The 23,040-nt window shown below is 41.1% G+C and overlaps 1 protein-coding gene across 1 annotated transcript in view; it reads right to left on the bottom strand.

The window, feature by feature from the left end:
- Positions 1–23,040, bottom strand: part of atp10b (ATPase phospholipid transporting 10B) — a 95,812-nt gene that overhangs the window by 45,783 nt on the left and 26,989 nt on the right. Inside the window, exons 3-9 of the mRNA XM_067996138.1 lie at positions 22,296–22,500; positions 21,869–21,954; positions 20,865–20,968; positions 19,001–19,132; positions 17,576–17,703; positions 16,193–16,445; positions 14,200–14,444 (exon numbers count right to left, since the gene is read on the bottom strand). Coding sequence (XP_067852239.1) covers positions 14,200–14,444; positions 16,193–16,445; positions 17,576–17,703; positions 19,001–19,132; positions 20,865–20,968; positions 21,869–21,954; positions 22,296–22,500 — 1,153 coding nt within the window. The remainder of the gene's footprint in view (positions 1–14,199; positions 14,445–16,192; positions 16,446–17,575; positions 17,704–19,000; positions 19,133–20,864; positions 20,969–21,868; positions 21,955–22,295; positions 22,501–23,040) is intronic.

Genomic DNA, 23,040 nt, shown 5'->3' with positions numbered 1-23,040 from the left:
TGAAATGTTTTTTGATTGTTGGCCTGTATAGGTGGGCTCAGAGATCAAACCCAAGATGGTAGAACTAGAAGGTGTTGGCAGTAGCAACCACTTACCTTGTCTGCTAGTGGCAGTGTCCATGGAGCAATTTGAAAATGAGGATGAGAATATTTAAGTCAATGCTCTAGGGGATGAAGAGCAAGTGGAAGCCAATAAGCACAGGAGTAATAGGTATGCAGGACTTAGTAGAGGATAGGATTAAAAACGGACCTCTGGAGGAGTTGAAGATCATGTAGGGTAAAGCCTGTAAGGATTGCATTGGAGAACTCAACTGTTAAGGTGACAAAACATGGACAAAGGTTTTAAGTAGCAGTGGGAGGTGAGGCAGGATGTAGGCAGGCAATGTCATGCAGATAGAAGTAGGCAGTTTTGATTGACAACCGGATGTGGGTTTGACGCTCAGCTCAGGATGAAGCAGTAAATGGAGTATGTATTCATTGTTTGTTTGAATTCAAACAAACAATCAGCTGGAAAGGAGGAAGCGATTGGTATCTAAGGCACAAAAGGTTCTGGCAGAAGCAGAACAGTATGACTACAAACAGAGGGGTTGAAATACAAAATTCCCTGCCAGAGTGAGAGCAGGTAGATAAAAGCATATGAAAGGGCAACAGCCTTTTGGATTTTATAAATAGCAGCATAGAGTACAAGAATAAAGAAGTAATGATGAATTTATGCAAGGCCTTGTTTAGGATACAGATGGAGCTCTGTGTTCAGTTTTGTGCAGCCCCATTATAGAAAGGATATTAGGGCTATAGAGAGCATACAACAGGATTCACCCGAATCATACCAGGGATGGCAAATTATCATGAGGGACAATTTCTGCTGGAAAAAAGCCAAGACAATTAAGTGGTTTTGAAAACAAAGGGTTTTGACAAAGACTATTTCCACTGGTTGGGGAGTCAGTGACAAGGGGTCAATTTAAAATTGCCACAGAGCGAGGAGACAGTTTAAAAGAAATTTCTTTACTCAAAAGGAATATGGGATGCATTGCCATAGGGAGCGGTTGATGTCCAAGTCCACTGCATCCTTTAAGTGAATCATAGAAATTTACGGCACAGAAAGCAGCCATTCGGCCCATCGTATCTGTGCCGGCCAAAAAAGAGCTATCCAGCCTAATCCTACTTTCCAGCTCTTGCTCCATAGCCTTGTAAGTTATAGCACTTCAAGTGCATATCCAAGTACTTTTTAAATATGATTAGGATTTCTGCCTCTACCACCCTTTCGGGCAGTGAGTTCCAGACTCTCACCATCCTCGTTGAAAATAAATTCTCCTCAGCTCCCCTCTAATCTTTCTACCAATTACTTTAAATCTATGCCCCCCTGGTTGTTGACCTCTCTAAGGGAGATAGATCCTTCCTGTCCACTCTATCTAGGCCCCTCATAATTTTATACACCTCAATTAAATCTCCTCTCAGCCTCCTCTGTTCCAAAGAAAACAACCCCAGTCTATCCAATCTTCCCTCGTAGCTAAAATTCTCCAGTCCTGGCAACACCCTCATAAATCTCCTCTTTAGCGCAATCACATTTTTCTGTAATGGTGACCAGAACTGTACACAGTACTATAGCTGTGGCCTAGCCAGTGTTTTATACAGTTCTAGCATAACCTCCCTGCTCTTACTTTCCTTTATTAGCCGAGGCATAGAATTTATGCCGTATTCCTTCTTAACCATCTTATCCACCTGTCCTGCTAGATTCAGGCATCTGTGGACATGCACTCCAAGGTCCTTCTGTTCCTCTACACCTCAGTATCCTATCATTTATTGTGTATTGCCTTGCCTTGTTTGCTCTTCATAAATGCATTACCTCACACTTCTCCAGATTGAATTCCATTTGCCACTTTTCTGCCTACCTGACCAGACCACTGATATCCTCCTGCAGTCTACAGCTTTCTTCCTGACTATCAACCACATGGCCAACTTTTGTATCATCTGCAAACTTCTTAAATGTAAGGGGAATTATTAAGTCTAAATCATTGATATATACCACAAAAAGCAGGGGGCCTAGTACTGAGCTCTGCAGAGCCCCAATGGAACCAGTCTTCCAGTCACAAAAACACCCATCGACCATTACCCTTTGCTTCCTGCCACTGAGTCAATTTTGGATCCAACTTGCCACTTTCCCTTGGATCCCATGGGCTTTTACTTTTCTGACCAGTCTGCCATGTGGGAACTTATCAAAAGCCTTGCTAAAATCCATGTGGACTACATCAAACATGCTACCTTCATTGACCCTCCTTGTTACCTCCTCAAAAAAATTCAATCAAGTTAGTCAGACACGACCTTCCCTTAACAAATCCATGCTGACTGTCCTTGATTAATCCATGCCTTTCTAAATGACGATTAATACTGTCCTTCAGAATTCTTTCCAATAACTTGCCCATCACCGAGGTTAGGCTGACTGGCCTGTAATTACTCGGTCTATCCCTTTCTCCCTTTTTAAACAACGGTACAACGTTAGCAGTCCTCTGGCACCCCACCTATAGCCAGAGAGGATTGGAAAATGATGGTCAGAGCCTCCGCTATTTCCTCCCTTGCTTCTTTTAACAGCCTGGGATACATTTCATCTAGGTCTGGCAAAATATCTACTTTCAAAGATGCTAAAACCCCTAATACTTCCTCCGTCACTATGTTTATCCCATCCAATATTTCACGCTCCTCCTCCCCCCTAACTACAATGTCTGTATCATCCCCCTCTTTTGTGAAGGCAGACGCAAAGTATTCATTAAGAACCATACCCACATCTTCCACCTCCACATACAGGTTACCTTTTTGGTCTCTAATAGGCCCTACTCTTTCCTTAGTTATCTTTTTGCTCTTTATGTATTTATAAAACATCTTTGGGTTTTCTTTGATTATGCTTGCCAATATTTTTTCATGCCCTCTTTCTGCTTTCCTAATTTCCTTTTTAATTTCATCCCTGCACTTTCTACACTGCTCTAGGCTTTCTGCAGTATTCAGCTCTCTGTATCTGACATAAGCTTCCCTTTTTTGCCTTATCCTACCCTGTATGCTCCTCAACGTCCAGGGGGCTTTAGATTTGGGGGTCCCACCCTGTTTCTTTGTGGCAACATATTTGCTCTGAACCCTCACTATCTCCTCCTTGAATGCCTCCCACTGCTCGGACACTGATTTCCCTTCAAGTAGCTGTTTCCAATCCTAAACCTCATCTCAACTTAGTAAAATTAGCCTTTCCCCAATTGAGAACTTTTATTCCTGGTCTATATCTTTGTCCTTTTCCACAACTACGCTAACTCACTGAATTATGATCATTACCACCAAAATGCTCTCCCACTGATACCCCTTCCACCTGCCCAGCTTCATTCCCTAAAACTAAGTCCAGAACTGCCCCCTCTTTTGTTGGGCTTGTTACATACTGGGTAAAAAAGTTCTCCTGAATGCATTTTAAGAATTCTGCACCTTCTATACCTTTTACACTGATTCTATCCCAGTTAATACTAGGATAGTTGAAATCCCCTACTATTACTGCCTTTTTTTTGCACTTCAGAAATTTGCCTACATATTTGCTCTTCTATCTCCCTCTGATTATTTGGGAGTCTATAGAACACTCCCAGCAGTGTGATTGCCCCTTTTTTTGCTCTTCAGTTCAACCCATATGGCCTCATTTGATGATCTTTCTAATATATCATCCCTCCTCAAAGCTGCAATTGTTTCTTTAACCAACATTGCAACCCCACCTCCTCCTTTTCTTTATCCCCCTCTCTATCTCATCTGAAAACACTGTAACCAGGAATGTTGAGTTGTCATTCCTGCCCTTCTTTAAGCCAGAAGAGTAGAAAAATATTTGAAGCAAAGAAAGATAGAGGGCTTTGGAGAGAGAGCTGCTCTAACAGAGGCAGATGGATAAATTGGGCAGAATGTTCTCCACCTATGGTATAAGCTTCTGTTCTGTGGAAAGTTCTGGTTCATTTGCAATTTGATGTCCAACAGACAGCTCAACAGAGTTAGTGTTGTGAAATGGAGGGTGGCAGCGGGAAGGTGAAGTTAGGTTTCATTGGCGTACCATTAAAAAGGTTAATTCTATGCTTAATGAGCTTGTTCAGCATATATATCAGCATCAGAGGAGCACCTCCTACTGCATTTTCTTTTTCCCCCTTGTAACATCTCAAAATGGACCTACTAGCATAACATTTATAGACAATATGCATTGTAAACTTAAAAGGAATTGGGTTCTGATAGCACTAACTTCTTGCACAGACAGCAGAGAGGATACCTACATCTCATCTGTCTTTGCTTAGATTATAGCATTACCTTTTAGGAGGTACATAACAGTATGTTACTAGTTTAAACAAGACAAAAACAACATTATTAGAACTTAATATTTTGTTCTGGCCTTTGAAAAAAGGTTTTGTGCATTTTTCCTTGTGAACATTGAGTACCAAATGACCTACTGTAGAATAAAGGGGCCAGCTCATATGACATTTCACTATACAGTGGATGTGATATTTGCAAACTCCAGCCTAAGATGTAACCATATGTTCTAGATGGTAGGAACAAGTATTCAGATATTTCTCATTTTCAGCTTATACTTTGTATCTTGTATTTTTATGAAATCCAGAAATTGCAGTTATCTATCTCATACTAGAAAGGATTGTTTAATTCAGTTTTGGTGTTCTATAAAAAGATTCCCCAAAAATTAAAACGTTAATCCCTTTGTCAGTGCATAGCTACATACTGATTAAAACACAAAATCAGGAGAATACTTTAAATTAAAAAAAGGTATTTTCTCTCATGTCTCTGCCATACACCGTCCAAGGATGATCACACTCAGGCTTTTGCCGATACCACTTGGACTCTACAAGTGTGCAAGGACAGCCTGGGTTATGATCCACCCTCTGTAGGGGGAAGTACTTCCACTCAGCATCTCCCACACCTGCCCAGCTGAGATTAGTCATTCAGCGTGCGGACAACAACTACAGATGCAAACCTGTATTGCAGCACTCTATGCATTTGCTTCAATAGCATTGGTAATTCCAACATGTCACACAATGGGTTGGATTTTGCTCTGAAAATAATGGTGAGGCTAACACCACATCGTTATTTCAGTACAAACGGTAGAGCAACTTCCGCCAACCACACTTGTGCAGTTAAACACAGAAATCCGGAAGTTGCTCTACCAAATGCCTTGCTTCTCCGTAAACTTCATGGGAAGGAAATCTCACTGACCCATTCATGTGAAGTGAGTCAAATGGCATGAGGTTCCTGCACTGCCCTGATGGATATGAAATCATCTCGCCAAGAAAAAGATCCGTCAAGTTATTTAAGTCTAAGCACACTTTTAATGGCATGGTAAGTCTTAATGACTGCCAAACAACCTCCCTGGCACTGAAAATTAACTTTAACAAGTGTGAAATCTCAGTCCTTCAGATTTTAATTGTTGTTGGGCATTTAAAAAGAAAAAGAAAAACATTTTAACTTTTTCTTTGTCTCTTAATTCAATATTTCTTAACCTCTCCTTCACTTTCTGTTACTGATTTGACATTAAATTTACTAGTCTAACTCACACTTCCTGGTTCTGACTCTGCGTGGGTTAGTAACATGCTTCAATCTGATTGGTTAAGGGGATAGACAGTTGCTTGCCCCGTTCACACAGGTCCCAGCTGCCCTGTAGAGGCCGCAGTTTTGGATTCAGCACCCCATGAGGGCAACTTGCCATGAAAATAAAGTTTATGGGTAAATGCAAGTCTCATTCGCCGCTCAGAGGAAATTCCAGGCCAATATGATGCATCAGCTCTGCCTAGTAATAGGTGACATTGGGGTCAAAGGAAAATTACACTTTGTTGCTTATCTGTTGGCAGATTACAGACAATGAAGATGAAGTCTAAAGAAGAATTAATTTAAAGTAGAGTAACCATGAGAATTATCACAATCTTAATTACAAAAGGGATATACTTGTACACTTACTGTGCCTCCTGGTGTTCCCTTGTTTCTATACTTTAAACCGTTGATCAGACACAATCTGGAAACAGATATTTTGTGTACAGATTCCTCTTCTGTGGCATGTCCTGCTCTCTGGGTGTTGATCATAAGGTAGGTATAGTGGGGCTTGTGGGCAGTAATCCCAATCAATGTCACTGAATAGGAATTTTGTGATGTTACTGAACAAGGGATTCTAAGAAATATTTCTGCTCCCAGACAGCCTTAAAGCATAAAACACAGACAAGGCTAACCAAGAGGCGCCAGCAAATGAATAATTTCTTTCTTAGCAATGTTTAGGAGAATGTAGCAATTCAGCAGAACACACTTCCTTTTCAATTCATTGTATTCCTTGGAAAAACTGAATCCAAACAAAACAGTATTTTTTATTAAGTGATATTGCAGTTCTCCAAGAGTTAATGGGACTGAATGGGAATCAAATTTCCACGGGGAAGTGAATATAAACACAAAGGTATCACTAAGACCCAACATTCTGACTGCCAAGATTTTACATTTTCCTTTTGCAGGATAGCAGGCAGCACTGGAAAAGCAATTCTCCAAGCCATTGCCAAGCTAATTATATTAATTAGAGATACCTGCTGCTGCACACTTGGTAGTCATTGCGACCCTGGGATTTGAAGCACAGTGGTGGGTTTATCAGGCAGTTTCAGCCAGAAGTGTTTAGAACTGTAAATTGATTTTACCCTCCACTGTAATTGAAATCTATGGGTACGTGATCTGAATTATATGTTTCCATTAAAAAAAATTGTTACAATTAATTTTATGTATCACTATAAAATATGACAGAAAATTGGAGTCAGACTTTCACCAAAATGTGCAGTGGAGGGGGACTAAGAACATGAAAGAGAAAGTAGATTCAATCAATTTCCTCAATTAGGCAACTGATAAAATTCTATGCAAATCACCAGGCTTCAATTCTTTATGGGATTTCATCCTTACTGCCTGAGGCACAATGTCACACAGCTGGAATGGACACGTTAGATACATGCAAACACAGCTGTCAACCGCAGAATATCCATCAAATTAATGTTATAGATTAGTGGGCTATTAGGTTAACTGGCATACAATGAGCTGGGTTATTGAACACATACATCAGAACTAATGAATTGCTCCTAGCATTTTGTATTCAAAAATATGATGTTATTTAATATTACAAACCACAAGCAGTGTATGGTTTAACAGGGCAGTATGTACTGATTGCTATTCAGGTGATAACCAAGAAATAGCAGAGTATTTTTTCAGGAACGACACAACAATCATTAAGTCTCCAGTGTGGTGTCATCACATATCAACAACATAGAATGCATTGGCATTTGGCATCTGCCGTTGATAAGAAGTCTTTCACATTCTTCTTTCCCCTCCTGGTAGTTCCAAGATAATCTCACTCTCACATCTACTTTCTAAATCATCTATCAGGCGAGTAACCCTAATGCAGTGGGCCAATGTAATCTGCAGACATCTCCATCAATGGCATCAGCACTATTTCCAAACCAGATTGTGACAGAAAAAAGCAAAGCAAATCACCTCAGGGTCTCTCCCAACAGCTGAGAACAAGGGGGCTTTTGGGCAGCAATCCCCATTAATGTCACTGCATTGCAATTTTATGATGTTACTGAACAAAGGATTCTAAATAACAAAAGGGGAAACTGAAAAGGTAAAGAACAGAGTGCCTTTAATGGTTTGGTGAATTTATGATGTGGAGATGCCGGTGATGGACTGGGGTTGACAATTGTAAACAATTTTACAACACCAAGTTATAGTCCAGCAATTTTATTTTAAATTCACAAGCTTTCGGAGGCTTCCTCCTTCGTCAGGTGAACGATGTGAAAATGAAATCCTCGAAATGAAATCGCATTTATAATTCACAGAACAATGCTTGGTGATTACAGACAGTTTTTTCAACTGCCCGTTGCCAAGGCAATCAGTGTGCAGACAGACAGGTGTTACCTGCCAGGTCTCAGAATATACAAATCACCAAAAAAAACAACAAACAAAAAAAGAGATAGAGAGGTAGAAACATAGAAAAGACAGCAACTGACCCGTTATATTAAAAACAGATAACATTTGTTCGCTGGTGGGGTAACGTGAAGCGTGACATGAACCCAAGATCCCGGTTGAGGCCGTCCTCATGGGTGCGGAACTTGGCTATCAATTTCTGCTCGACGATTTTGCGTTGTCGTGTGTCTCGAAGGCCGCCTTGGAGTACGCTTACCCGAAGGTCGGTGGATGAATGTCCATGACTGCTGAAGTGTTCCCCGACTGGGAGGAAACCCTCCTGTTTGGCGATTGTTGCGCGGTGTCCGTTCATCCGTTGTCGCAGCGTCTGCATGGTCTCGCCAATGTACCATGCTCTGGGGCATCCTTTCCTGCAACGTATGAGGTAGACAACGTTGGCCGAGTCACAGGAGTATGAACCATGCACCTGGTGGGTGGTGTCCTCTCGTGTGATGGTGGTATCCGTGTCGATGATCTGGCATGTCTTGCAGAGGTTACTGTGGCAGGGTTGTGTGGTGTCGTGGACGCTGTTCTCTTGAAAGCTAGGTAATTTGCTGCGAACGATGGTCTGTTTGAGGTTGGGTGGCTGTTTAAAGGCGAGTAGTGGAGGTGTGGGGATGGCCATAGCGAGGTGTTTGTCCTCATTGATGACATGTTGAAGGCTGCGGAGAACATGGCGTAGTTTCTCCGCTCCGGGGAAGTACTGGACGACAAAGGGTACTCTGTTGGTTGCGTCCCGTGTTAGTCTCCTGAGGAGGTCTATGCGATTTTTTGCTGTGGCCCGTCGGAACTGTCGATCGATGAGTCGAGCGTCATATCCCGTTCTTACTAGGGCGTCTTTCAGCGTCTGTAGGTGTCCATCGCATTCCTCCTCGTCTGAGCAGACCCTGTGTATTCGCAGGGCCTGTCCATAGGGGATGGCCTCTTTGACGTGGTTAGGGTGGAAGCTGGAAAAGTGGAGCATCGTGAGGTTGTCCGTGGGCTTGCGGTAGAGTGAGGTGCTGAGGTGCCCGTCTTTGATGGAGATTCGTGTGTCCAAGAAAGAAACTGATTCTGAGGAGTAGTCCATGGTGAGCTTGATGGTGGGATGGAACTTGTTGATGTTATCGTGCAGTCTCTTTAGTGATTCCTTGCCGTGGGTCCATAGAAAGAAAATGTCGTCGATGTATCTGGTGTATAGTGTTGGTTGGAGGTCTTGTGCAGTGAAGAAGTCCTGCTCGAACTTGTGCATGAAAATGTTGGCGTATTCGGGTGCGAATTTGGTCCCCATGGCTGTTCCGTGTGTTTGGGTAAAGAACTGGTTATTGAAGGTGAAGACATTGTGATCCAGGATGAAGCGGATGAGTTGTAGGATGGCGTCCGGAGATTGGCTGTTGTTGGTGTTGAGTATTGATGCTGTCGCAGCGATGCAGTCATCGTGGGGGATACTGGTGTATAATGCCGAGACGTCCAACGTGGTGAGAAGTGTTCCTGGTTCAACTGGTCCGTGGGTACTGAGTTTTTGTAGGAAGTCTGTAGTGTCGCGACAGAAGCTGGGGGTTCCCTGTACGATGGGTTTCAGGATGCCCTCGATGTATCCAGAGAGGTTCTCACACAGGGTTCCGTTGCCTGATACGATAGGACGTCCGGGTGTGTTGGCTTTGTGTATCTTTGGGAGGCAGTAGAAGTTTCCCACGCGGGGAGTACATGGGATGAGAGTGCGTAGGATGCTTTGAAGGTCTGGATCGAAGGTCTTGATCAGTTTGTTGAGCTGGTGGGTGTGTTCTTTGGTCGGATCTGCGGGTAACCGTCTGTAGTGTTCCTGGTTGTCCAGTTGTCGGTATGCTTCTTTGCAATAGTCCGTTCTGTTCTGTATGACTATGGCTCCTCCTTTGTCCGCTGGTTTGATGACGATGTTGCGGTTGGTCTTGAGAGGGCTGATGGCGTTGCGTTGTGCCTACATGAAAACCAAGAGCAGGAAGCTTGAGAAACTCGGCATCACCACCAGCATCGACCAAGCTTCCCCTGGTACCACGGTTGCAACCACAGGGAAGTCTATCGTCAATTTGTCCGACCACACCCTTCAACCAGACGAAATCGAAGTTCTCAGCCGAGGGCTCAATTTCTGCCCCACTACCAAAATGGACCCCACTAGTCTCGCGGCGGACACAGAGGAATTCATCAGGAGAATGAGGCTCCGGGAATTCTACCACAAACCCCAAGATTTCAGCAGCGAACCCAATGAGACAATCGACGATCCGGAACAGCAGACAGAGGGATCCGCGGTACAGCAACCGAAGAGGAAAGAGTCAAACTGGACTCCTCCGGAGGGTCGCTGCCCTCAGCTGGACATGTATGCTCAAGCTGTCAGGAAATGCGTCAATGCCAGATTCATCAGCCGCACTCAGAAGACAGTCCAGAATGTCACCCGAGCACAACGCAACGCCATCAACGCTCTCAAGACCAACCGCAACATCGTCATCAAACCAGCGGACAAAGGAGGAGCCATAGTCATACAGAACAGAACGGACTATTGCAAAGAAGCATACCGACAACTGGACAACCAGGAACACTACAGACGGTTACCCGCAGATCCGACCAAAGAACACACCCACCAGCTCAACAAACTGATCAAGACCTTCGATCCAGATCTTCAAAGCATCCTACGCACTCTCATCCCACGTACTCCCCGCGTGGGAAACTTCTACTGCCTCCCAAAGATACACAAAGCCAACACACCCGGACGTCCTATCGTATCGTATCAGGCAACGGAACCCTGTGTGTGAACCTCTCTGGACAACGCAAAATCGTCGAGCAGAAATTGATAGCCAAGTTCCGCACCCATGAGGACGGCCTCAACCGGGATCTTGGGTTCATGTCACGCTTCACGTTACCCCACCAGCGAACAAATGTTATCTGTTTTTAATATAACGGGTCAGTTGCTGTCTTTTCTATGTTTCTACCTCTCTATCTCTGTTTTTTTGTTTGTTGTTTTTTTTGGTGATTTGTATATTCTGAGACCTGGCAGGTAACACCTGTCTGTCTGCACACTGATTGCCTTGGCAACGGGCAGTTGAAAAAACTGTCTGTAATCACCAAGCATTGTTCTGTGAATTATAAATGCGATTTCATTTCGAGGATTTCATTTTCACATCGTTCACCTGACGAAGGAGGAAGCCTCCGAAAGCTTGTGAATTTAAAATAAAATTGCTGGACTATAACTTGGTGTTGTAAAATTGTTTACAATTGGTGAATTTAAGCATTGTTTGGTATGGTGTTGAACTATGTAAACCAGAATGGTCTTCGGCTTGATCCCAGGTCTCACTGAAGTTAGCTGATCTCAGCCAGTGGACCAGTGGTGCACTATAGTTAGCAGTTTCCCTGGATTAGAAGGGGGAAAAAAATCATCCAGGATTCCTGCTATCCTGTGTCCCCTGTCATCTTTGGAACTGGACCTCAGCATGAGACAGCTTTCAGGAGAGGGAAGAAAATTTTAGGAAAAGAAAAAAGGTAAAGAAAATAAAAAGTATTAAATGTTCCAAAAGCTTGCATGCAACAGATCTCTCGATCTCTCTCTCGATCTCTCTCGATAAAAACCCACACATTCCTTTAAATGTAGAGTGCTGCAACTTGGAGGCATAAAGCAAAAGCATGAATAAAGCCTATTCTTTTGTTATACGGAATTGGAATCCAATTATTGTGGAGTCATAAAGCAAAAGGAGACACTAATTAGGTGAACGAGTGACTTAAAATTTTGTGTTTCTTAATCAAACTGACCAGTCTATCTTGTTCATTTTTCTCTGAAACACAAACAATATTTTTACTACATACTCTATCCTTCCTTCTCAGCTCCATGATATTCAGGTTAATGTCACAAATGCACATTTACTTTCTTGTCTCTATCCACCCCCCCTCCACCCCCTCCTCTTTTCCAAGTAAGGCACAGAGTGAGCAGAGAAGTTGGCCCATGTTAGCTAACCCTTGCTGATCATGGCAAACCTCACCTCTACATGATATGCTATCAACCTTTTCATGCTTCTGGATGTGTAGAACACAATGTAGGAATGTAATAAGGGTCAGTAAAGGGAGACAAAATGGTGTTTACCTTAAACTTACCTTTTTTTTAGGAAAGCAGGAATGGCTAAAAAAATAGGGCAAATTAGAAAGCATGTTGACCATTGGAAGAGAATGAAAGAAACTTTTCTGTCTTATAATGCAATTTTCTGGTCATCTGCCTTTTGATTTGGTGCTGGACTTTAAACATATTAATTATGTAAACTTAAAGGTTGTGGCTAATTTAATTATTCCACTTGTCATGCTTCATTCCCATTAGCTGCATTGAACTGAATATGCAGCAGCTTTTGTCTCTTGGGTGAATGAATGAATGAATCTTCATAAAAAGGCCCAGAGATAGAAGAAGAATAAAAGAAAACCTTATCCTCAAGCATTATCTGAAATAAACCCCAGTACATGTCTCAAACAGATAAATAGAAGCTTTCTTTAGGATGGCTGACTTTCCAATCAGGATTGCTATCTTTACTGTATTTCTGAGGCTCAACCTTCAGCAGATAGCACCCCGCCACATTGCCCAAGCATTACATTCAACATACAGCAATGGATGCTGAAAGCCAGATGTAAAGAGCCAGAATCCCACATCTTTATGCCAGAATTTTGGAAATGCAGTGAAGATGGCAGTTCCAATTGTGAGGCCAGTTTGTAGATTGTTAAAACTACCCCCCCCCAAACCTGGTTACCTGTAGGAGCACGTTTTACAGATGAATACTCAAATAGAAGACCATATAGGGTTGGTATGGCAAATCCATCAGTATGAAAACATCTGATCACTTGACAGCTTGAATTAAGCATCAAGAACCTAAAATGAATTCAACCCCAAAAGATTCTAAGAAGGCACTTGGGAATCTATCAATGTTATTGTTTTACCAACTAGACCTTTTGAAGATATCAAGTTGGTGGGGGGAGGGGAGGAGGGATTTTGAACAACTTTGCTAAAATAACTAAAGGAAGAGGTGTACTTTACACTGCAGTAATCGTCTCAACGATGTGCACTGGAAGCATTGTAATGCTTGCAGTAATAGCTGTTTTAAAGTTTTATTGCTCCAATCTCAATACTTACTTGGAGTTTGAATCTCTCCCTATCCTTTCTTTGGGGCATTTGTGCTGTAACTATATGATACTAAAGCTGCAGTATTACTCCAGGTCCTGAACTGGCTCTGGACAGAAACAGTGCAAGACTCTATTGGATACACTGCATGTCTTTGACACCAAAGTTTAATTCTTGTTCTGTTAAACTTGATTTAAAAAGTACTTAGGGACCCAGACCCAGAGCTAATTTAAATGTCTCAGGGGCCCAAAGTCAATTAAAATATTTAGACTGTGTAGATAGTCCCATTGAATCTCTCACCAGGAAGAGAGTACAAACAGAAGTTGGGCAGTATGAAAAAAGCATTGCTTCGCTGGCACCAAAATGCCCTCGATCTTCCTGGTCCATACACCATCTGCTGCCAAGAATGCAGTATAGCTGGTCTCAGGTTTTCAACTGTACCACTGGCTGTTGCAGAAGTGTAGCCCAGAGATGACTTCTGCTGCAATTTTCTTTCCTTCCTTCTCTCCCTGTATGAATTGGCCGCTGTGTACTTAAGTATTTTCCTAATCACATAATTGAGCCAGGAAAACCAAATGTTTGAAAAATCTAAACTGTGATTCCCCATCTCAGAACTCTTGTGGTACAAGCTGCTGAAATGGAATGGCAATTTGTACATTTGTAACTTTAAAAAAAAATTTACTTCTTGCCCTTCTGGAAGGCGTTTGATTGCTTGCTGCCTTCTGGCACTGGCAACCTTCTGGTACCTCAAATACAAGTCTTAAAATTGAGTACCAGGTGGCCAATCGACCATTGGGGCATCACAGGAAAATACAAATCTGTCCTTATACCGATACACTTGCCGTTTCAGCAGGAATTATTGGATAACGATCAAGCGCAGGAACCCCGACAACTTTCTCCTCTAATCCAGGAGCATTGAGGCTACTTATAGCACCCCTACTGCTCCTCGGCTGAGATTAGCTCACTTAACACAGATACTAACTGAACAAATTTGTTTATAACTTTAATCTAAAATATTGTTTCTCACAGGTTGGACTGTAAAACATGCCCAGGATAGAACAACAATGTGAGGAATTTGTTCCAGCCAGAATGTATGCAAATTCTACTTACTACTGAGCTGTTGAATGCCACTCCCTGGGAAGAGAAGCTACCACAATGCATCCCGGACTTCTTACAGCTTTCGAAACCGTTGAACCGCTGCTGGGAACAGATGCTTTGTGATTGTTGCATAGACCTTATGCTCTTCCGCCTCAGCTCAGACGAACTACTCTGAAGGTTGGTTACAGAGCCCGTGCTCTGAAACAGTGGCCCTCCATCATACGAGTCCAGCTCTGTGTGTGCAGATAATCGCTTTGCTAAATAAAAGATATTCAGGAAAATAATCAGATAATGCTCATGATAGTTAAACTGTAGACCATTTACTTTGGTTAAACACCATAGACAATGGAATGAGTGGAGGAGTGGATTAACACACTGTCTTTTCACCATTGAGAAATGTGTCTGTCCAGGTAGATGGGATGAAAGTTTTCAAGTAGCTGCATTATCTTAAGTGAATTGAATTTGGGTCAGTCTTAATCCCATTCGCAATGGCTTGGGTTAACAGCACAGACCTTGCCACAATGTGGTCTACGTTGGCACTGAATTGGTAATGTCACTTAGACATACCACAAGGATGACTGATGTGTGAACAGGAAATGCCACACTAATGCAGTATTAGGTATTCAAGAGTGGGATTAAAGTGCATTTTTGGGAGAAATGTAAAGGCAGCTTTGAAATTTGACCTTTACTATACCACAATCCAGGATAGCTTCATGCTGACACTGGGTTCCCAAAGTGGAAGAGTTTTTAATTCCCACTCATCTTTGATGAGTGCCAGCATCCTCCTCTGTTGACAAAGCACTCATGCTGCGGGCTACGTAAAGGAGACAGTGAGGAAGCACGGCCAAGATGAATAGAGTTCCAATTTGGCTGAAACTATCTCGAGGACTGAAAGCAAACTTCCAAATGGTGAAATTGCAGCTCGATACTCCTGTTAATATGATTGTCATTTCTTTGCTAATGGTTTCAAGTTCCAGCACATCAATATGAAGTCATCGCTTCAGTGAGCGCTAGTTTATTTATTAGCTTCCAAGATTTAGAAATACCAGTCATTTCATATTGACAAATTCACTGTCATCAAAATATTGAGTAAATCGCCCTGTGACATCAAATAGATGAACATCAAAATTAGGCTCAAGCTTTTTAATGCTAAATTGGTCACTATGCAATTTCAGCAATATAGGGAGCAGGTTCTAAAACTTTATTTTGTGACTACAGCAGTACCAAATACTTGCCCAGGCAACTACATCACCCTACAATAACCATTCCCGCCAAATAAATCAGTTTAAAGTTACTTGTTTTGCACATTTTCCTTCCTTTGGCCTGATGACATTTGAGATTGGTAATATGGTAAACTGGTATTAGATTTGTTAAACAGACCACCTTGACCTAAATAGTTTCATACCCAAGAGAGATTTGGAATTCTTCCCATCTTTACCCTTTCTTGAGGCTCCCTGGCTGCACACATCTGAGAGATCAGGAAGCCTGCATAGAGGCAGTATTTCTGGCATCTGGCCAAAAGGTGCAAGCAGTTTTCTAGACCGTCATATGCTGATGACATCACAAACTAGAGACAGCTTTAGTTACTTTATATAGGTTGCAATGTGAAATTGTAAACAGTGCAACATAAAAACTTGGTAGTAGGTTTTGTACCATTATAGGAAGTCGTCCTGTATGGACAGCTGCATAAATTGAGGATATACAGCAACCTACAGTAGCTGTTCAGGTAGAAAGGGCATGGATGAAAACAGATGCAACTCATCAGAAATTTGAGGGGAAAAAGACTAGAACATTTGTCTCTAAATGACTCAAACAAAATCACACTATTAAGAACCTATATACCTTATAGCACGGCCATTAATAATTGTCTTAACCTATCAAATTGTATCTGCAGATAGTCCACTGTCTGGGTTCATTTGCAACCCATTTAATCTCCTGAGGAAGAGATTAAATCTCTGTTCTAGTTCATTGATTACGTTAACGATCATACGGCTCGAATCCTCACTATTTTCATCATGTCGGAACTCTGTGCCCATGATGGTGCAGCGACGGAAGACCATTTTGTTTTCAGTGAGGGTTCCTGTCTTATCAGAGAAGAGGTACTGTATCTGACCAAGGTCCTCGGTGATATTCAAAGCTCGGCACTGCAGGCGCATGTTGGTGCTTTCATCGTACAGATCAACATCGTTGTGTATGAAGAATATCTGACCCAACTTTACAAATTCAATGGAAACGTATAAAGAAATAGGGATTAAGACCTGCCGAAATAGAAGCAAGAAAAACTCAAGAAACCAAAATTTTCACATGGATTTGATAAAGGTAACAATACTGAATATTTTCATATAAACAACCCTGTTTGTGAAGTTAATGTATACTCTTTTTGTTACTTTCTACCATTTGTACCCCATTGGACCTCCTGCATTCACAGTTGAGGCAGCAGCCTGGTAACCTGTTCCCAAACCACCTTTAATATTATCCTCTGAAACCACCTAGTAGCTCACAAGCTTCTGGTTCCAAATGGAGATGCAAGGCAACAGCCCTGGAATGACTATTTCACCTTCCTTGTGGGGAAATGTCTGATCTCTGCACTCCTGCTGATATATGCCTAACCCTTGATCCATGTTTCCCATAGAGACACGTGCCTAACAGTTTATCGTACTGGTTTTAATTACACACTACACGACAAACTTCAAATTGTGTTATATTCATAATAAATAAATTTGTATTGCAACAGTAGCTAGCAGGTCTTATAGGCAACACAGGCTGCACGCTGGTTATCAGAATTTTAATTCAGACTCTCATTTTAAACAGTGTCGTTTAATGGAGCAAAGTGCAAGTTGACCAAAAGATCTGATTGTTATTATACCAACTGGTATTGGTATTATTCTACCAACTGGTAACTTTCACCATTGTCAGTCTGCCAGGGTGGGGCTGAGTATCAGCACTTTAAACAACTTCCTAATTAAAACTGAAGTGTCAGTGAGCAGAAAAAGTGATGCTTTCAGTGAACAGTATACTTTGTGCGACCAGGGGCCCAGACCTGCAACATTTGTGTGTTTAAGCCATGAAATATATGTTGTGCAATATATATATATATATATATATATATATATATAGTATCCATAAACTACTGTCTTTATTGATGTTTCCCCTCTCAATTTAACACATTTTATATTAACTACTAACTTAGATCATAGCTTGAATTAAGATTAAGATTGTACCTTCACCTTGCAATTGTTTAACTTAGTCTTTTAAAAACATATCCAGATACGTGGATCTTTTTGAATCTTACGAAAGTGACTGCATTGCTTGGTTGAGCGCACTCAGGATTCCAATACTCTTGAACAATACAAGGGCAAAATACCAGCCAGTGATTGATTGGATTTACCTGCAGTAGTATCACCATCGTTAGGAACATGTAGAATCCAGACACAGCTACTGAAATGAAGTTGCCATTCCGGTCTGGGAGTTCAAATGGAGGCCATGAAGGGAAGGTTCCTACCCAAATACTGTGGCCTGGGGTAAAGTATAAGAAAACAAATCTCTAAATAAAGTCATACGTTGACAAGTTACAGCATTGATTTTTCAGTAAAAAGGAAAAAATGCACAAAAACAGTGTCGAATAGTAGAAGGTGGAACACACACTTGTGTGAATATTAGAATACAAGATAATAACTTTTGTTATATTGGAAAATGAAAATAAACAAGTCACAACAGATGCTGTCAACGCTACCCATTTCGCATTGACTGTTCTCTGTTGCTGTGTCATAATGTGCCCTAGCACTGACAATGTGATGTTATTTCATCTGCTGCCATGGTTTCCTTTCTACTTCCAATCAAATTCCTTCAGTGTCAGGATAAGTATAGTGAATGATGTGCACTCACCCTCACATCAGTCCCTAGTGTCAGAGTAAGTACAATGAATCTTCCCGACACTGTCAGGTTTCATTTCTTTTAAAATGAGATTCATTTCTATTTTCTGAAAATTTGAACCAAACTTTGCCCATATCACCATTCAACAAGTTTTTTGCATCTCTGTGGATAAACAAGCAAACTTTATTCATTTCAGTAGGTTTTGCATTCTGTCTCAGTAAATAAACACAGATCTATTAATTTGAATAGGTCTGGAATCTGCCTCACTGTAAACAACCAGACCTGTTAATTTCTTTAGGTTTTGCAATCTATCTCACTGGCTTTTCTCATTAAAACTTGTCATTGTCAATGGTGTAGATCGCGGCAATTATGCAGACAAATGAGAATGCCTTGCCACATCGACACAAGAATAATGATACAGCAACTAAATCGCTCCACCATTGGCGGCCGTGCCTTCAGCTGCCTAGGCCCTAAGCTCTGGAATTCCCTCCCTAAACCTCTCCACCCCTCTCTCATCCTTTAAGACACTCCTTAAAACTTACCTCTGACCAAGCTTTTGGTCACCTGTCCAAATATCTCATGTGGCTCGGTGACAAATTTTGTTTGAAAACGCTCCTGTGAAGCACCTTGGGATGTTTTACTACATTAAAGGCACTATATAAATGCAAGTTGTTGTAAGTTGTTTCATATTTTAATTTTAATTACAATTGTATTGAGGGACCATCTATGTAGGAACTTTATGTAGAAATCATGCACGGTCACACAAGAAAGTTTTTGCTGTAACACACACATTCCTACTATAAATATCATTTCCACTGCAGTAATTAGGTTTAATTTATTCCTTCAGTTGCTAACCATTTCAATCTCAATAGACCATCCTCATTTGCATCATTCAAGCTACAGCAACTAAGACGAAGTTTGCTACCCTTGCATATCTTACCTAGTGCTCCTGTAAGACACATAACCACCAGCAGGCCTACACAGCACAGGACATCAATGTTCATTCTCCTCTCCAATTTACTCCGCTTGTAGCGAGGTCCATTATTATTAAGCATTGCTTTCGTTTCATGACCTGAAACATGCACATTAAAGAATTGTCATACATTTCAGCATATCTCCTGGGCAGTAATTCAGCTGCAGTATGTGCATTGGATATTATTTTAAGGTTTAAACCTACTAGTCTCAGTTAATGCTAGTTACAGATTCAGTCAATGAGCACATGCATAGAAACACATGCCATTGACATTTTCAGTCCAGATACTGTTTTAGCACTGTCAATCACTAACAGTATCTGCTCAAGTACTATTGTGTCACTTTCATGGTCTTCGCGAGTTGTATTGCATTATCCCGTCTTTGCATCACCCACAGCTGACTTCAGCTAAAAACATGTCCACTACTATAGCAGATAATATGCTAATGTAAAACTTCACCCTCTATCTGGGTTCTTGTCAATAAGGAAGAATGTGCCAAAGGGCACAATCAACCCATACCACTCTTGAAAAAACAGGTTGAGTTTGGATGTGTACCTTTCATCAGAGCACCTGAAGGGTTTATGCCCAAAACTTCAACTTGTACTTTCTCTTGATTGACCTGTATATTTCCAACATTTTCTGATTTTTTGACACTGCATACGATTGTATTGATGACCCATTATAAAACAGTTAATCATCATGGACAGACAGTAAAATGCAGCTTCAGTTTTTGTAATAAAATTGAAAGACCTGATGTGAGTAATCAGTCAGCTTTATAGAATTAACTGGTTTCATAATATTAAAGATGTGACATTGTAGTGGTGAAGTGACATCAGAAATCAACTTCCAATGGCTCATTTTTAAAAATTCATTCTCTGGGTACGGGTGACACTTGCAAGGCTGGCATTTATTGCCCATCCCTAGTTGCCCTGGTGTATCGTAGTTTTATACAATTGAATGGTTTGCTAGGCCACTTAAGAGGACAGTTAATAGTTAGTTTGGGACTGGAGTCGCACACAGGCTGGGTAAAGACAGGTTTCCTTCCCTGAAGGATATTAATGAACCAGTTGGGATTCTATGACAACCCGACAGCATCATGGTCACTTTTACTGATACTTTTTTTTAAAAAAAATTCCGATCCTGACAAGGTTAAAGTTTTTTTTTATTTTTTTAAATTAAACTTCACAAACTGCCATGGTGGGATTTGAACTCCCATTCTCTGGATTAGTCCAGGCCTTTGAATTACCAGGCCAGTAACATAACCACTATATTACTGTACCACTGGAGTACAAAAATCAGATTCACTCCATAAATTCATATTCTTGTAAAGTGGCATTAGTGGCTTGAGATTTTTAATACTGGGCATTTTTTAGCCAATCTCAGCATTGCCACCAAGGCTAATTGTAGCTATTGGCATGTGAGCCAACCCAGAAAGAAACTGTCCATATTTTCAGGCATGCAGGATTTGAGAACAAAAATTCACTTCATAGCTAGTGTGCTTTTCAGTACTACTGTTGGAGTGAGGCAATAACTAAAATGCATCTCAGAGTCTAGCTCCACTGGCTAAATTTGCATTATTTTGTACATCTTGAGGTCGTAAAAGGCGCTATATAAATGCCAGTTCTTCACTCTCTCTTGATTTAGCAATTTTGCAATAAGAATCCACAGACACTTGTTCAAATTCTCATTGCTGGAAGAGGCCCTTTGCTGCTGAATAAACTAGGCCATAGTAGTCTCCCTACAACTGCTTTTTGATTAATGGTGATCCCACCTCATCCTTACAAACCCAAGAGACCAACTTCATACGAATAATTAATAACTTGCACTACATACCTGCATATACAACTATCCCCACAGTAACTTTGGTGTTCCGGATGGTGCAGCCTCGAAGTAAGAGGCTGTCTTTATTAAAGCCAATCTTTTTTTCAGGTTTTTCCCTGCAAAGCAAACCACCCACAATTGATATTGCACAAACCACTTTTTAATTTTACGAATGAAGTAAAATTTTAAACTTTCATTGAAGCAAAAAGTCAACTGAAAAACTATTCCAGAAAATCTGATTCAGTGTTTAAAAGCATGTTCTACTGGGATCCATCTTGCACTTGAAGTGCCGTAACCTACCAGGCTACATACTAAGTGCTGGAAAGTGGGATTAAGCTGGATAGCTCTTTTTCATCCAGCACGGACACAATGGCCAAATGGCCTCTTTCTGTGCAGTAACTATGATTCTATGATTCATCTCCTGGATTTGGACCATTATATTCATCCTTTTTCCCTCATCTTGTTTTATATGCGGCCAGCAGTGATGAGGGTAGTTAAGCAGTTTGTGCCACAGTGACCTGGCTATTAAAATATGGATGAGAGTCACTCAAGGATGGCTCTCCCTCTATATAAATTTTCTTGACCTTTTTTAGTCCATAATTCTCAATGTGATGGGCATGGCATGAGCTTTCTGAAGCCTCTGTCAATGACACACTGTCATCATGCCATGAGAATTCAATCATCCTTCCTCCATTTGAGGAAATACCTGTCCTCATAGTAGCACAGTAGAAATCAGGAACTTGCTGCCTGCATAATCCCAGAGTCAAACCTGCATCTTATTAATAATGTATTAACCGCAAATCACCATGAAGTGACCAGATAAAGCCAACATTCAGAAATATAGCCTCACCAAACCCAGAAATTAGCATGCTCTCAGACCCACAACTGGCATGAGCAAGCCTGGTCAGATTTGTAAGTTCTGTATTATGTGAATACTGAAATACCTAAAACATTGCTAGTTTGTATTAGCACAAATTCAAAATCGAGAAACCAGAGGAAAGAAGTTCCATACTTACACAAAGCCCTTAAATTTGTTGAGCTCATTGTTGGGACTTTCACAGGTTATAGTGCTGCTGAAATTCTCTGGTTCAAACTCAGAACCCTAGAAAAGAGTTAACATTATAATCATATGTCATGTGCTGAATGACAGTAAAGTGTGCTTATGATTTTTAATCTAACAGTAACATTTTACAATTGTCAAGTAACAGATCAATTTGTAAATTGCTCAAATTGGGAAGTGAGCATCAATTTTTATTTTTGCCACACTGTTTTAATGTGAAGATGTTTCAGCACCACAGGTGATGTCACCACACTGTGGATGATGTAATCACACATTTGTAAAAACAAACCTTAGATGCTTTCCGAACAACTTCACACAAAATGCTCCCACAGATGTTCCCTTTAAGCAAACAATCGAAGAAATAACGGAAAGCAGCATCTTACGGGATTTGAAAATCCTTTCACCGCCAGTCTCTGTTTGAGGTTCGTTTCTCCATCGAGGTTAGAGGTCTCAATGTGACAGATTCCATTTTCTTCCGAAGAATGCAATAGCAGCATATCAGCTGGAATAATTTCATTGCATATCAACCGTACAAAGTCACCTACTCTAACATCTTTCCAGCATTTCTCAACATACTGCTTCTGTTTCCTGTGGAAAACAAAATATTTAGACAGTCTTAAGAATTGCATCAGCACAAAAAAACATCTTTCTCCCCCCACCCCCTAGCCAAAAACTACCATGTCACTGGCTGAATGTAAAACCACTGAGCTGGATTCTATTCCTTTTAGCCAGTGGGACAACAAAACACGGAGATACTAGTGGGTAATTTTAAACTTAACCCGCCCAGTAGGATACACACGGGATCAAATGGGCTGCTTGTTATATACCCCACTTGACTTTACTTTCCGACCAATCTGGTCAGTTTCCCATTAGGTGGGTGAGGTTAAAATTACCCTCTTGTCATCACATCACCATATTGCTCTAAAAAGTTAGAAATTTGGGAGTGAAACTCTATAAACTAGACTAAGAAAAACTACTGTGGTCTTGAATAAAAGCAGCTATCAAAAAAATGGGAAAATGATCTTATTAGGAAAGAAAGCAGTTTTAAGTAAGTGTCAGATTAGCTCAGCTGGTAGCAGTTGCACCTTGGAATCAATAAATTGTGCATTCAATCCCCACTACATCTTT

This window comes from Heptranchias perlo, chromosome 14 (genome assembly GCF_035084215.1).
Source record: "Heptranchias perlo isolate sHepPer1 chromosome 14, sHepPer1.hap1, whole genome shotgun sequence".
Classification (NCBI taxonomy): Eukaryota; Metazoa; Chordata; class Chondrichthyes; order Hexanchiformes; family Hexanchidae; genus Heptranchias; species Heptranchias perlo.
This window is presented reverse-complemented; position numbering and strand designations above follow the sequence as displayed.